At 30.2% G+C, this 15,228-nt stretch overlaps 5 protein-coding genes and 3 pseudogenes across 8 annotated transcripts, besides 1 other annotated feature; 5 read left to right on the top strand and 3 right to left on the bottom strand.

The window, feature by feature from the left end:
* Positions 1 to 15,228: part of a mobile genetic element that runs on past both edges of the window.
* Positions 1,142 to 3,350, top strand: TVAGG3_0953250 (annotated as a pseudogene). Its single transcript has one exon. A coding segment is annotated over exon 1 (2,209 nt).
* Positions 3,858 to 4,616, top strand: TVAGG3_0953240 (DNA/RNA polymerase superfamily; the record flags this gene model as incomplete). Its single annotated transcript, XM_051253311.1, has 1 exon — positions 3,858 to 4,616. One exon carries the CDS (start codon positions 3,858 to 3,860, stop codon positions 4,614 to 4,616), a length of 759 nt encoding a protein of 252 aa, XP_051078885.1.
* Positions 6,240 to 6,512, top strand: TVAGG3_0953230 (uncharacterized protein; the record flags this gene model as incomplete). Its single annotated transcript, XM_051253310.1, has 1 exon — positions 6,240 to 6,512. The coding sequence occupies one exon, from the start codon at positions 6,240 to 6,242 to the stop codon at positions 6,510 to 6,512; it is 273 nt and encodes a 90-aa protein (XP_051078884.1).
* TVAGG3_0953220 lies at positions 7,134 to 8,399 on the top strand (annotated as a pseudogene). Its single transcript has one exon. A coding segment is annotated over exon 1 (1,266 nt).
* TVAGG3_0953210 lies at positions 9,035 to 9,441 on the top strand (annotated as a pseudogene). Its single transcript has one exon. A coding segment is annotated over exon 1 (407 nt).
* On the bottom strand, positions 10,341 to 10,733 carry TVAGG3_0953200 (phage tail repeat-like family; the record flags this gene model as incomplete). Its single annotated transcript, XM_051253309.1, has 1 exon — positions 10,341 to 10,733. The coding sequence occupies one exon, from the start codon at positions 10,731 to 10,733 to the stop codon at positions 10,341 to 10,343; it is 393 nt and encodes a 130-aa protein (XP_051078883.1).
* Positions 10,800 to 11,936, bottom strand: TVAGG3_0953190 (phage tail repeat-like family; the record flags this gene model as incomplete). The annotated part of the gene is made up of 1 exon (XM_051253308.1): positions 10,800 to 11,936. A coding segment is annotated over one exon (1,137 nt), but the record flags the coding sequence as incomplete, so codon positions are not given.
* Positions 13,709 to 14,248, bottom strand: TVAGG3_0953180 (uncharacterized protein; the record flags this gene model as incomplete). The annotated part of the gene is made up of 1 exon (XM_051253307.1): positions 13,709 to 14,248. A coding segment is annotated over one exon (540 nt), but the record flags the coding sequence as incomplete, so codon positions are not given.

Below are 15,228 nucleotides of genomic sequence, written 5' to 3'. Positions count from 1 at the left end.
CGTCAAGACTAACGACGTTAAAAAATTGGGATTCACAAATGAGGAAATAAAGGATATATTAGAGGAGGCGGGTTATGAGGTTGATAAATATTATTTTAGAAATTGTCAAAAATTCGCGGAGTTTTTAAATGAGTTTGATTATGATGGAAAAATGAATAAAGATGATGTTATAAATTTCTTATATCCCACATCTAAAAAGGGAAAAACTAAAGAACCTGATGTTTTCCCTGAATATTATGAAGAACGGATTAAAGATGATGAATACAATGAAATTGAAAGACTGGAAAAAATAAGAGATGAAATAGATGAAAAAATTAAGGAATTAAGAGAAGTTGAAAAATATAATGAAAATGAAGTAGAGGGTTTAATGAATATCCCAGCTTCAGAATCAGCAGTTCAGAAATCTCATGAAGAAAGATATAAAAATTATGTCTCAGAATCAACACAAAATTTATTAGATGGTGAAATAGATGAAACACTTTCAGAAGAAGGTACTAAATTTATTCGTAAACATAAGTTACAATTTATTGATAATGAAAAATACCCTTGTATCTTACTTTCACCCCCTCTCGATTCTGAGAAATTCAAAAAAGCTCTTAAAAACGTGACATATGCAACTAATACGATTAAGAAAGAAGATCATGATATTTACACAAATTATTATTTAAATAAATGCACAGGTGTTGATAAAGTTTTTGATTTATTAGATAAAATATCAAAAGAAACCATTGGAACATATAAAATTTTGTGTGATTGTGGTTTCATTATTGAAGATACCAATAATGTTTCATATGAAAGAACAGCACCGAAGGAAGACGAAGTGGAAAGGTCTATACCATTCGTTATTAAGAATATAAAAGATATGAAAACGTATAAGCATTATATTTATTCATTTATTTCAGAAAAAATGGAAGCAACCCATAAAACATCTTCTCATCATTTTATAGCTATTCATACATTCCTTTTCAAAGTTGTGAAATTAAATAAGACAGGAATTAGATTTAATGTATCAGGGTACGCATTCTTGAGTAAATTAAAATGTATTCGTCACGTCGCAGATGATAAAAATTTATGTGTTCTTAATTCATTTTATGGGCTTTAAAAAATAAACTTTATTTTTTAATTTTTTATTCTTACATAAATGAACAAAAACGGAACAGCTAAAATGAATGATAATCAAATTAGAGCAGAAGGTAGAAGGTTATTTAAACGCTTCTATAACATTCCTGATGGTGCTAATCCTAAAACTCGTAGAAGCTATTTAAATGAAGCAATAGATGCATATGAAGGGTTTGATATTTCATCAGAAAGTGAGAGATTAGCGAGAATGTTAAATGTTAATATTGATTTCTATTATTGTGATCCTCAACCAGAAGACGTGGACATAAATAAGGTAGACTTTCCATTAGTGGAATCAATAATGATAGATCCAGAATTTGAAACAGTAAATATTTTATTAACACAGAGTCCATGTGGAAAACTTCACGCTGACAGAATAACAGACGTTGAAGCACTCACCGGCTATAGAGTTTGTCCATATTGTAAAGAAGAAGTTTATTCTATCCGTGATGATCCAGAAAGGAAACAAAGAAGATTTTTTAAAGCATTGTGAGAAATGTAAAGAAAATAATGGAAGATTAATTCAAGACGTTCAGTTGCAAAAGACACAGCAACCATATGCACCACATATTACGAAACAGAAGATATATCAGTGGTTATTAGCTCATAATTTGCAGGAATATTATCAACCGACAAGATATTATATTACTTTTGACTTCGAAACATTAGAGACTAAAGAAGAATTACAACTTTCTGAGTGTGCAACTTTGAACGCTTACTTAAAACCATTCATGGTATCATCAACGGTTAAATTAAATGATAAAACATATACGAGGAATTTTTGCTTAACTTCGAGTGATTCTTTTATTTCTGATTGGATTGAGTTTTTATTTTCAACCTGTTCATTAGTTGCTAAATCAAATATTGAACAATACAATGAATTATTGAAGTCGCAAACAGACCAAACGGCGGGGACTTTGTCTCAAACATTAAATGAAAAACAGAAGGAAGCATTTAAAGAACTTCTAGATGAGGAATTCAATAAAGTGAATATCATAGGTTTTAATTCGGGAAAGTTTGATTTAAATTTAATTCTTCGTGATTTAAACACTGCAAAATGGAAAATAAAATCAATGCTGGGTTCATCTTCACAATTTAAGCAAATCATTGTAAAGAAAACAAACGTTCCATATGAATTGAGATTTATTGACATCAGAAATTATATAGCGGGTGGGACATTAGACCAATTCACTCAAGATTTCGGAAACAATAAATCACGTGTTAAATCCTTTTTCCCTTATCAATTCATCACATGGGAAAATTACGAAGAAGAATTATATAAAGAGGAACCATTCACGAAAGATTCATTATATTCAGCATTAACTCAAGAAACTATATCAGATAGTGATTATCAAATATATCTCAATGATGCTAAAAACTTTAAGAATAGATTAGAATATTTTATTCATTATTGCAATAAAGATGTTGCAATTATGATTGACCCAATTGATAAAATTATCGAAGAAACATTTGTTTATAAAATTGACATGCTTCATAATCTTTCTTTATCATCGAATGCTTCAATGATTCGTTACGCTTTAGCATATAAAGACTTTAATCCTAATGAAAAATATCCTGAGGAAGAGATAGAATCAAGTTTTGAATTAACGAAAAAGTATTGGAAATATAAAATTGAATCATATAAGAAACAAGATGAAAAGGCGAAAAGGGATACTAAATATAATGTTTCAATGGATGATTTTCAATACTATCACGATTTAATCCTTTCATCTAAATGCAAAATGTGTGGTAAAGCGTTTACATATGCAAATAAACCAACATTGGATAGAATCGATAATGAAAAACCACATACCAAAGAAAATTGTCAGTTAATGTGTTGTTATTGCAATGTCGTGAAATCAAATAAAGATGAAGATGTTCAACGTTTAAGAATCAATTTAAGAAATTACGCATTAAAAAATAATTTACCAATGACTTTAGATTCAGTTGAAGCTTATCACATTCTCCGTAATGGAATTACTGGTGGTCTATCAAATGTTCAACATAGAGTAAATCTTAAAGGAATCACGCACATTAATAAACTTTCATATAGTCCAGAAACTAAAACTGTATCAAATGAGGACACTTCCAACATTATGACTCATTTCGTTGGAGTTGACTTTAATTCATTATATCCTTCATCATTTTCATCTAATCCTCATGATTTCATTCAATATACTGACCATAAAATGTATATGCCGGGAAAATTGAATGGTGTTATCATTTGTGATACAGCAACAAAGAAAGCAAAAGCACTGGGAATAATTAAGAAGAAAAATACTTTATTCGTGGCTGAAGTAAAGGGTCACATTGATGAAAAATACATTAATGATTACATAAACTTTTTACCGATAATAAGAAACTTTGATATTATCACAGATGAAAAAACAATTGGCAGTTTTATGTATAATTACATGAAATCAAACAATTTACCGGTTGACCAGAAACAGAGAAAATTAACTCAGTTAGCATCAACACACAACCAATATCAACCATTTTCTTCTTATTATCTATGGTATCTAATAGACAGATTTCATTTTATCATTGATGATATTCAATCAATTTTAACATTTACTAAAAACACTTGTTTTAATGAATTTGCGAACAAATTTATGAACGAAAGACAAAAGGCTGAATTAGAAGGAAATAAAGGAAAAAGTTTATTTTGTAAGATTTCGCTTAATGGATCATATGGTTACGATGCAATGAATACACAAAATTACGCAAAGACTAAAATAATGAATGCACAGAAGGCACGCGTTGCATGTATGTCAAATAAGTTTAAAAACATAAGAGAAATAGGTGAAGATACATATCAAGTGATGCTTAAAGATAGATTTTATAGATGTGATACATGTTTACAAGAGGCATTCTTCACTTTAGATAATGCTAAATACTGGTATTTGGTTTTCATTTATGATTTTATGTATAAATGCATGAATGTTAATCGTTTTCATTTCATTGAAGGTGATACTGATTCATCTTATTGGGCTATTGCTGGCGATCCAAATCTTCCTAACACTCAAGCATTTCAAGCAATTGTTACCGATAAAAAATTTTATGATAAAAACATTTTCAAATTCGCACCATTTGATTTCTTTTGTTTTGATGAGAAATTTAAACCTAAATTAAAGAATAAAGCTGAAGAAAAAGCACATGAGAAGAAGTTATTGGGTTTAGCAATTGAGAAACAAGGTGATAACATGGTTGCTTTATGCCCTAAATGTTATACATCATTCAACGGTTCAATTGATGGAAGTGATTTTAAAAAGATTGCACAAAAAATGAAAGGTGTTAGTTTAAGACAAAATAAGCAATTAACACCTAAAAAATATTTGGATATAATAAATGATAAAGTGATATTTGATGGTCAAAATATTAATTTACAACTTAAAAACGGGTCAATGACTCGCTTAACAATTGGTAAGACTGCATTAACAGGAGCACACACTAAGGCTGTATGTTGTGAAAATGGATGTTGTATGCCATTTATTTAATACAATTTAAAACTTTATTTTTTAATGAAATACCACAGAAGAGACAAAAGGAACCGTTAATGATGGTTTTGATTCTTGATCAAAGAGGTGGGCACCCTTAAACATTTATTTTATTTTTATATAAATGAATAACACAGATTTAAAAGCATATCTCCAAGACTATGATAACAATATAACGGGTGATGATATGGAATATTATAATAATGAAATTTTGAAATATCATGATAGAATAATTTCTAAAATTAAAGACAAAATTAAAAATAATGAATATACAAAGGGAAAAACTAAATCACAACTTAAACAATTGAAAGATTTCAAAAATAAAGTATTAACAGAAGAAGATATTGATGAATTATATAATTTATATAATCCTGAGCCGCAAAAACAAAAGGAACAAAACGCCCAGGTCCTTCAGACCATAAATGATGCACAAGCTTTAATTTATGATTCATTAGTTAAACCATATTCAGCCCGACTTTTAAATGAAGATCAACTTTTGGAATTCATCCTTCAACATAAACTCGAAGCGGGAAAGTATATCAAACCTTTATATACAGCATATTTAAAACAAATGAATAGAATACATCCAGAATTAATGAAGGGGGGAATGAATTCCAAAATCAAAGCAGATAAAATTAAACCACTTGCAACACCAAAACCTCCAACGACAGTACCTGCAACACCACAACCTCCAACGACAGTACCTGCAATACCAAAACCGCCTCCTCCTTCAGTTAATCCTTCATCATTCACTTTATTATATCCATTTCAAACATTAAAGAAGCAAAAAGATTTTAAAAAGGGTTTCAAGATATTAAATAAACCAACTGACCCGAAAATTCAACCGTTAAAGGAAAAATTTAGTCGCCCTTCATTTGCACTATATCCATATTCATACGAAATCGATCATCTGGAATATTCAAAAGGAAACGTTACTTATTTATTTGCCATTAACATTAACACTAGATATTTATATTGCATTCCAGTGAAAGGGAAAACAGAACAGGAAACAAGAAGAGCTATTCAATACTTACTAGATCATGAAAGAGATAATATCAGGGGTGATAGTGATAAAGGATTTCAGGCAACTATGATTCATTATTTCCCACAAATTAATTTTTACTTCTCATCTTCTCCATATACGTTTCATAATAAAATAGTTGATGCGGTAATGAGAACTCTTAGAGATGCGTTAGGGGTTAACGGTCGGATATACTGGGATGGAAATCATGACTCCATCATACAACAGTTAGTATATTATTACAATAATACATGGCATAGAACTATAAACATGAAACCAGTGGAAATGAAAAATGATATTTCAAAAGAATGGGAATATATTAGAAAGCAAATGGAAAGGTTGAATGATGTTAAACGTGAACAAATTAATTCGGGGCTCATGAATTTTAAACAAGGGGATAAAGTTTTGATTCATCTCGATTATGGAAAAACTAATAAATCAATGACAAAAAGAAGACGAAGATTTGACACAATAGCTGAATTTGTTAGATATATTAACGGCAATGCATTAGTTGAAGTTGACAAAAATTAATAGAAATTCCGATTTATTTTATTACTCCATTATATTTAAATAATATTTAATTTTTTTTTATTTCGTAAGAAATGGGTGACAACGAAGCAGCCAAGAGTCCATACGATGAATATAAAAAGAAACTAAACAGAATTAAATCAAAAATATGCTATTACAAAAAGAAGCCGCAATGTGGTGGGGTTGAAAACGATGAAGAGAGGAAAGAAATAATCGAAAAATTAGAAACTTATCGTTCAATCATTAAACTGAGTGAAGCAAAAATAAAAGAATTTAATAGAATAAATAAATTGATTGGAAGAGATGAATTTAATAAAGATGAATTTTTAAACTCAATCCAAATTTAATTTTTATTTTTCTTTGACAACATCTCTCTTTCCATCATTACTGCATAACCACATTTTCTCAGTTTTAGTGGTTTGTTATTTTTAGCAAGTTCTCGCATCATTTTTATCGTTTCCTCCCTTGTTATGATTCGTGTAAATTTTGAGCTTGTGGGGTATCCATTTATATAAAAATAAAATTTTGTTATCAGTTATTTTATCGTTAATGGTTTTCAGGTTATTCAATAATTAATTATTTTTGAAGAACTGAAGGTGTCACCATGTCACCATGTCACCAGGTCATTTAACTTCTCTGAAAAAATGAGACAACATGACATTTTGACAACACAGGAGGATGGCAGTTATGAATTATTTTTGAAGAACTGAAGGTGTCACCATGTCACCAAGTCATTTAACTTCTCTGAAAAAATGAGACAACATGACATTTTGACAACACAGGAGGATGGCAGTTATGAATTATTTTTGAAGAACTGAAGGTGTCACCATGTCACCATGTCACCAGGTCATTTAACTTCTCTGAAAAAATGAGACAACATGACATTTTGACAACAACACAGGAAATTTGATGCAGTCCAAAAATAAAGTTAGTTTTAAAATTATTTTTATTTTTTTATTCCTATATAAATGACGGCAACAAACAACAACAGTAACTTTATCATTTCTGATGAACAAGTTATTGATTCATTAGCTGAGGAATTAGTTGTGGCAGAAACTAAAACCCTCAACGAAAGAATTGGTGAAAACAAGATTGATTTACATAACTACCTCAAACATGATGGAGGAAGAGGAAGGAAAACTGGTATGGCTTTATTAGTAAATAAAATTTCAAATTTAACGATTATAGATGTTGATATCAATAAATCGTATAATGATGAACTTAAAGAAACAGTTAGAAAAGACATTTTATCAAAACTTTCGGATAAAGATGTTATCGTTAAAACTGCTTCAGGAGGTCTTCACATTTATTGCAACACTAATTTCTTCTATGCAGTTTCGAACAGAATGATTAAATGTTATTCCTGCAAAGATTATGATATTGATATCATGACTTCTATTGATGATTCAAAGCGTTCTTTAGTAGTTATGGCTGATTCAAGAGTTCGCAAGAATGCAACAGAACCAATCAATACATACTCATTCATTCGTGGAAGTTACGATTCAACATTAACCAGAACAGTGAATGATATATTAAATGATTTGAATATTAAGGTAAGAGTTGAACAGAAGAACGAAGAAATAAAGACTATCATGAATGAAAACAAAGATGTAAACATTGACGATAAACTTTGCCCAGAGCATAGTTGATGGCATCTGTGATTTGAAGTACATAATGACGGTGGAAACATGAATTTAGAAAAAGAAGTTACATTATTCACACTGTTTCAAGCAATTAATTCGTTACCTAATCATTTAATTAATGAAGCATACGATAACGTTTATAACTTCTGCAGTTTAACAGAAAATGCAAAAAGTAATTTTGAAAAAGCACGTAGTAGATATGCACATTTAATGACTTCTCCATTTGTTTTAGTGAAGATTCTAAAACTTTATCAAAAGGAATATTATGATGATATGTTTTACCTTTATTACGTAAGCCAAAAATAACATTTGATATAACTTGATGACTCGTTTTTTGATAACAGATATTAGACGCAGGGCTGAAAATCATCAGTATAAAAACAGTTCTGAAGTAATTGAGGATTTATCACGTGTAATCCGTTTTGTAGATTGTGGAAATAAATACTTCATTCAGAAAGATTACAACATACACGACAAAATGAATCAATATCATTTGTTTTCAGTCAAACATGAAAGAGTCACTCAAAATGATTAAATTATTTAAAGAAGAAGGTAAAACAATAACAGCATGGGACGTACTACTAAATCAATTGTCTTCATTAACCGTTAAGGGTGTTTGCTTTAAATCTGATTCCCCAGATGTTTTCTCAACGTTTCAAGGTTATAAATACAACGTTTCTCGAAAAAGTAGATTACTCAAAAATTGAGATGTTTATGATTTCATTAAGAAGCCATATGCGATAATAACGATGAAGTGTATAAATACCTACTCGGCTGGATTGCATCAATGAATTCAACATCCTGGAATCAAGAATGAAACAGCAATTATTTTGAAAGGACTTCAGGGAACAGGTAAAAACAGATTCACAGACATTATTTCTGAACTTCTCGCTGGTTATTCATGTAAAAACATTACCGAAATAGGTGAGCTAACGGGTAATTTCAACTCAGTAGTTGAAAATAAAATGTTTCTTGTACTTAATGAACTCAAGAATGTTGGTGAAGACAGACTCGCAAACTTCAACGCTTTGAAATCAATTATAACGGATAATGAGATTAGAATTAATGAAAAGAATCAACCCAGAAGAACTGCTCAGAATGTTGCAAACTTCATTTTCGTAACTAATAACGTCTACCCTGTCAAAATTGAAGTTGGAGACAGGGTAGACGTAGTTTTAAGGGTTAATGGTAAATTCAAGGGTCAATTTGATTACTTCAAGAATTTAATGGATTCATGCACAAAGGAATTTTATGATAACCTTTTAACATATTTTATCAATTACGACCTTTCATCATTTAATGTACGAATCATACCGATGACTGAAGCCAAACAAGATTTAATTGAATTATCAACAAATCCTTTAGATGTATGGATAAATACACATTATGATGAATTGTGTACAGGTATGATATTAAAAATGCTCTATTCTGCAAACCATCAGACATGAAAGACAAGAATTTCCAAATGAGCATTAAGGATAAATGTGATAGGAAACAGAGAAGAATAGACGATAAACAAACATGGTGTTATGTTTTGAAAGAAGAAATGAAAGGATTATATAAACAGGTTGAACCAAACGATAATGAGGATTCATTTACTGACGATGAAATACCTGTAAATGATGCTTTATAAAGTATGATTGGAATTTATTTTTGCATTAATCCTCCTGTGTTGTCAAAATGTCATGTTGTCTCATTTTTTCAGAGAAGTTAAATGACCTGGTGACATGGTGACATGGTGACACCTTCAGTTCTTCAAAAATAATTCATAACTGCCATCCTCCTGTGTTGTCAAAATGTCATGTTGTCTCATTTTTTCAGAGAAGTTAAATGACCTGGTGACATGGTGACATGGTGACACCTTCAGTTCTTCAAAAATAATTCATAACTGCCATCCTCCTGTGTTGTCAAAATGTCATGTTGTCTCATTTTTTCAGAGAAGTTAAATGACCTGGTGACATGGTGACATGGTGACACCTTCAGTTCTTCAAAAATAATTCATAACTGCCATCCTCCTGTGTTGTCAAAATGTCATGTTGTCTCATTTTTTCAGAGAAGTTAAATGACCTGGTGACATGGTGACATGGTGACACCTTCAGTTCTTCAAAAATAATTCATAACTGCCATCCTCCTGTGTTGTCAAAATGTCATGTTGTCTCATTTTTTCAGAGAAGTTAAATGACCTGGTGACATGGTGACATGGTGACAGTGAAATAAAATTTTGTTATCAGTTATTTTATCATTATTTTATCATCATTTTATCATCATTTTATTAAGTTCATCTTTAGTTAATAATTTGAATGGATTCGCTACTGTTCCACCTTGAGTCACAACACTTGCCCCGGCTAATTGTGAAGAACCTGGGATAAGTACTCCATGAAATGATTTCATTGGTATCATTAATTTAGAAATAGTTGGCTTAATTAATTTTGTCATTTATGATAAAAATAAAAATTTAAATTATGCCGTTCACTCTTTTGGAGCTCAGGACTTTCAGTCCGTTCTAAAGTTTGTTTCACAAACATTGAGCGTTCATTGAACTCTATACCATGCGTAAACTGTCATGTAAGGTGGCATGTATTCTTTACTTTGTCCCGTTGTTTGTGTATATCCTGAAACGAAATGTGTATGGTTTCCTTCTCCCTGAGTGTCACTCCAGTAACAATTTATAGCAAACTTAACGTCGTCTTTAACATCATATCCTTTACCTTTTGTCATTCCTGACCAATCCCAATATCTATGCTTATGCCAACCTGCTTGAGATGTACTTAAATCTATGTAGTGACTGTGTGCAGGTAAATTTTCACCTGAAATCGTTTTACTTCCCCCTGTTTCCTTTGAAGAGTTTGCACAATACAAAAACCTGTCAACTATTTGTTCCCATGCACCAACACCAAACATTACTTGAGGACCTCTTGCATCCATAGATGTATAAATAGAACCTACTGGGTTCATTAAATTAAACATATGAGATATTATAGGATTGTCTCTTTTGAACTTAAAATATAGTGCAACTATTTCTGGTTTCTTCTGGTTTGTGTCAGAATATTTTTTATAATATAATCTTATGTTTTCAGGGTAGGTAAAATCTTGACTATAATATTTATTTCTGTCATCTGTATAATAATATACTATTCTCGTTTTTTCTATTGCATTATATCTTTTATATCTATAATAATCTAAATATAATGTTAGCTTTTGTTCATCTACACGTGGTGTTCTGTCGTCATCTCCATAGTCATAATAATATGGTGCTGGAGCTGGGTCAGGCAATGTCATATCTACCATTTCATAAACTCTTAAATATTTCTTTTGTTCGTCTCCATATAAGTTTAAGTAGCAGTTGTTGTCTAATGGAACTTTAACTTGTGTACCATCATTCTTTTTATAGCTTACATACATTTCATTGTTATTTTTCGGAATGAGTTTACACTGTGTACCATTTTTTAAGGAGTGTACAAACTGCCATCTAAAATATTTATTTTCTTCATTGACAGAAAAATCACCAACAATAGTTTCAATATTTTTTGTTCCTATCAAACTTTGGTATATTTCGTTAACATATGTTTTATCCGCCTTCTTCTCTAACTCATCGTTAACATATTCCTTATCCGCTTTAAGGTCTAAACATCCTGAAACCCATCCTGTATCGGCTTTAACTTTAAAAGTCTTTGATGTCCATTCATGATACCATTCAACCCTTTCTTTAATTTCATTATCTTTTTCATCAACATAAACCAAATTTGCCTTCTTCATTAACTCATCGTTAACATATTCCTTATCCGCTTTAAGGTCTAAACATCCTGAAACCCATCCTGTATCGGCTTTAGTTTTTAAAATCTTTGATGTCCATTCATGATACCATTCAACCCTTTCTTTAATTTCATTATCTTTTTCATCAACATAAACCAAATTTGCCTTCTTCATTAACTCATCGTTAACATATTCCTTATCCGCTTTAAGGTCTAAACATCCTGAAACCCATCCTGTATCGGCTTTAGTTTTTAAAATCTTTGATGTCCATTCATGATACCATTCAACCCTTTCTTTAATTTCATTATCTTTTTCATCAACATAAACCAAATTTGCCTTCTTCATTAACTCATCGTTAACATATTCCTTATCCGCTTTAAGGTCTAAACATCCTGAAACCCATCCTGTATCGGCTTTAGTTTTTAAAATCTTTGATGTCCATTCATGATACCATTCAACCCTTTCTTTAATTTCATTATCTTTTTCATCAACATAAACCAAATTTGCCTTCTTCATTAACTCACTATCCACATATTCCTTATCCGCCCTCTTCATTATGTCATTTAGGAAACCTTCTATGAATTCCTCATTTAAATTAAATCTTCCAATCTTCAAAACTTTAGGAAATGCATTTAATGCGTAATATCTCTGTTCTTCTGGTGGAATTGATGTTATATCATCCGTTATTCCTTTAATTTTTGAATTCATAAATAAAATTTCTTTTATATTTGATATCACTGCACCACCTTTGCAAACGAATTCGAAACGGTCATTTTTCAATACTATCTCCAAATCTCCATATTTCAACATTTGCGTTTGTTCTGCCGTCTTGAATTATATGCATATATGGCGTATGTAATGGTCTGAAGGACCTGGGTGCTTTGTGCCTTAAGTTGTTGTGGTTGCTGTTGTTTAATCATTTATTATGATTTAAAAATAAATATTTAATCCGTTATCTCATCAGCTATTTTTTCTATTTGAAATTGCCATAATATTTCATTCATAAATTTTAAATCACAATCAAATAGGTCAGTTATTCTAAATTTAATATTTGATAAATCTTTTGAATGAAGAATAAATGAATTCCCGGATAATTGAAACGGATATGATAAAGAAAATGTGTTTAAGTTGATGGATAAAATGTTTTGTATTGATGGGTAAGAGTTGGGTCTAATGTTTGATGTGAAAATCTCATTGGGGTATTAACTTTATCACATTTGATTAAAATGAAATTGGAACCAGTGTCAGAATACAAAACATCCCCAACATCTTTTTCAAAATTTAATATCCCCAACAATGAACGAAGATGAGGAGTACAAAATTTAATTTTCAGCGGGAATTTAATAAGGTTATTTATTTCATCAAGTTCAAAAAGTTTATCAGGTTTTGATTTAAAATTTTCTTCATACCATACGATAAATGATTCATTTAAATAACTTAAAATCATGTTAATATCCCATTTCGTTATCACATTATTTATATACATATCATACGTTTTTTCATGGTCATCTTTAATAAATGATATATAATCTGAAGGGTCTAAAAGAATGGGATTAAATTTACCACTCACAGAAACGAGAGTAACATTATAAATTCCGCTAACTGTTAAATTTAATTCACAGTTTTTATTCGAAATAATATTGATAATTGACATTTTTATTACGATTAAAAATATGGTAAAGCGTTATTTTCCAGTGATAAATAAAACTAGAATAAGATTACCTCAAGAATTCATAAATTCAACGAATAAGAAATTCATCCATGTTATAAATTTTAGTGTTTTCAGAAAATATGAGTCAATGTCATATTCATCAACAGGTTATATTTCACTTCATTCAAATTTAGTTCAATCAAACCCATATAATGACCATTTCATAAGATTTTCAGATGGTATTAAAAATGTAATTGATAGATTAAAATATGAACAGATTGACAATATCGAATTTTTGGAATTTTGGTTTAAATATCCCGATGGAAAAAAGATTGAAGTTAAAGATAAAGCTGATACTATAACAAAAACAATTACAATGACCGATCCAGATAGGGGAACAAAAAGAAATAAAACAAACGATAGAAACTGGTGAAAGGTCAATTATTATCGATTATGATTCAAAGGATTATTATTCGATAATGTTAATGCTTGAATATTAAATAGCCTTAACAAAGAATTTTTCAAGTGATATTTTATATTCATCAACTATTTTATTATAAATATCATTATATGTTAAATGAAGTTCAGTTGTTGTTCCGTTCTTTGATATCTTAATTGTGCTAATATCCTTTATAGGATTTATTTTTGCAACTGTTCCGCAGCATGAAACCTCATCATCTATGAAAAATTGAATCTTAACGTCTGAATCTTGAACATCACAAAGAATGGCGATAATGTGAATTAATGATTCATAAGGTAAAATAATTAAACCGGATTGGTCAATTAAATTTATTATTGAATCATAATTATTAATTATTATATCACGGTAAATTTTCATTAATTCAGAATTAATGTCTATTTTATATGGGTTCTCGATGTTTGATGAAAGAGGTGGGGGGTATGTTGGATAAGTGGGAATTTCAACAGGTTCTTTACCGGGTTCAGATAAAATGATTGGGTCTCCATTCTCATGGTTTTCTTCATTCTCCTCATTCTTCGGTAAGTCACGAGTTAATAAATTTGGTTGAGTTGCTGACCTTGTTAATTCGGGGCTAACATTAACTTTAACATTTTGAATAATTCGTGATTTATCATCATTTACGTTATAACCAACCGTAATCTCTGCTTTTGCGTTAGTGTTCTTTTGACTAGTGAAACGTCTTCTCATTTATAATCGAATAAAAAAATATATTTAAACTTTTATTTTGCCGGAACTTTTGAATCTATTATTCCCTGTATTTGTTCATGAAGTTGATTTTTTGCTGTTTCATCGAAATTAATAGACCGAATATATTCATTAATTGCATTCTTATAATCAACTGATTTCTCAAATTTTCTTTTATCTGATTCCTTAACTAAATCATAAGTTAAACCTCGTTGCTGATATAATGGTTTCTTAATTAAATCTTTGAATGCTTGAGATAAAGCACCTGATGCAATTCTTGCTACTATAATTGGTTGGAATTGCTGTTTAAGTTCATCTTTAACATTTGCGAAAACTGGATCGAATAAAGCAACTTTAAAGAATTTCTTAGCTGAAATTTCAGGTCTAATATTTGCATATTGACCATCAAACTGGTTAGAATATCGTGGTAATCCATCCGGTCCCTCTTCAATAGCATTTAATTCTTCATTGAAGTAAGAATATGGATTACCACGGTATGAATTAATTGGACCATTTTCACCTTCTCCAATGTATTGTTTAACAGCTTTTCCATTTTCATCAAATTGCATAGGATAACGTTCATTATATACTTTACGTTTAGGATAATCAGATATAGTTAATTTATAACCATTTATGACTTTAATATTACCTTGACCATCAGTAACGAAAACTTCATTTATACCATCAGGTTTTCCATTTGGACCCGTAATGTCTGCTTCATGTGCTTCCCAATTTGGACCATGACGTTTGGCATATGCTTGAGCTTCTGGTAATGTTAAAACGTTTCTCATTTGTTTAACATCTTTTTGAAGACCAGCAACAATATGAACTAATTCTTTCATTCCATCAGG

This window comes from Trichomonas vaginalis, chromosome I (genome assembly GCF_026262505.1).
Source record: "Trichomonas vaginalis G3 chromosome I, whole genome shotgun sequence".
NCBI classification, from domain to species: Eukaryota; Parabasalia; order Trichomonadida; family Trichomonadidae; genus Trichomonas; species Trichomonas vaginalis.
This window is presented reverse-complemented; position numbering and strand designations above follow the sequence as displayed.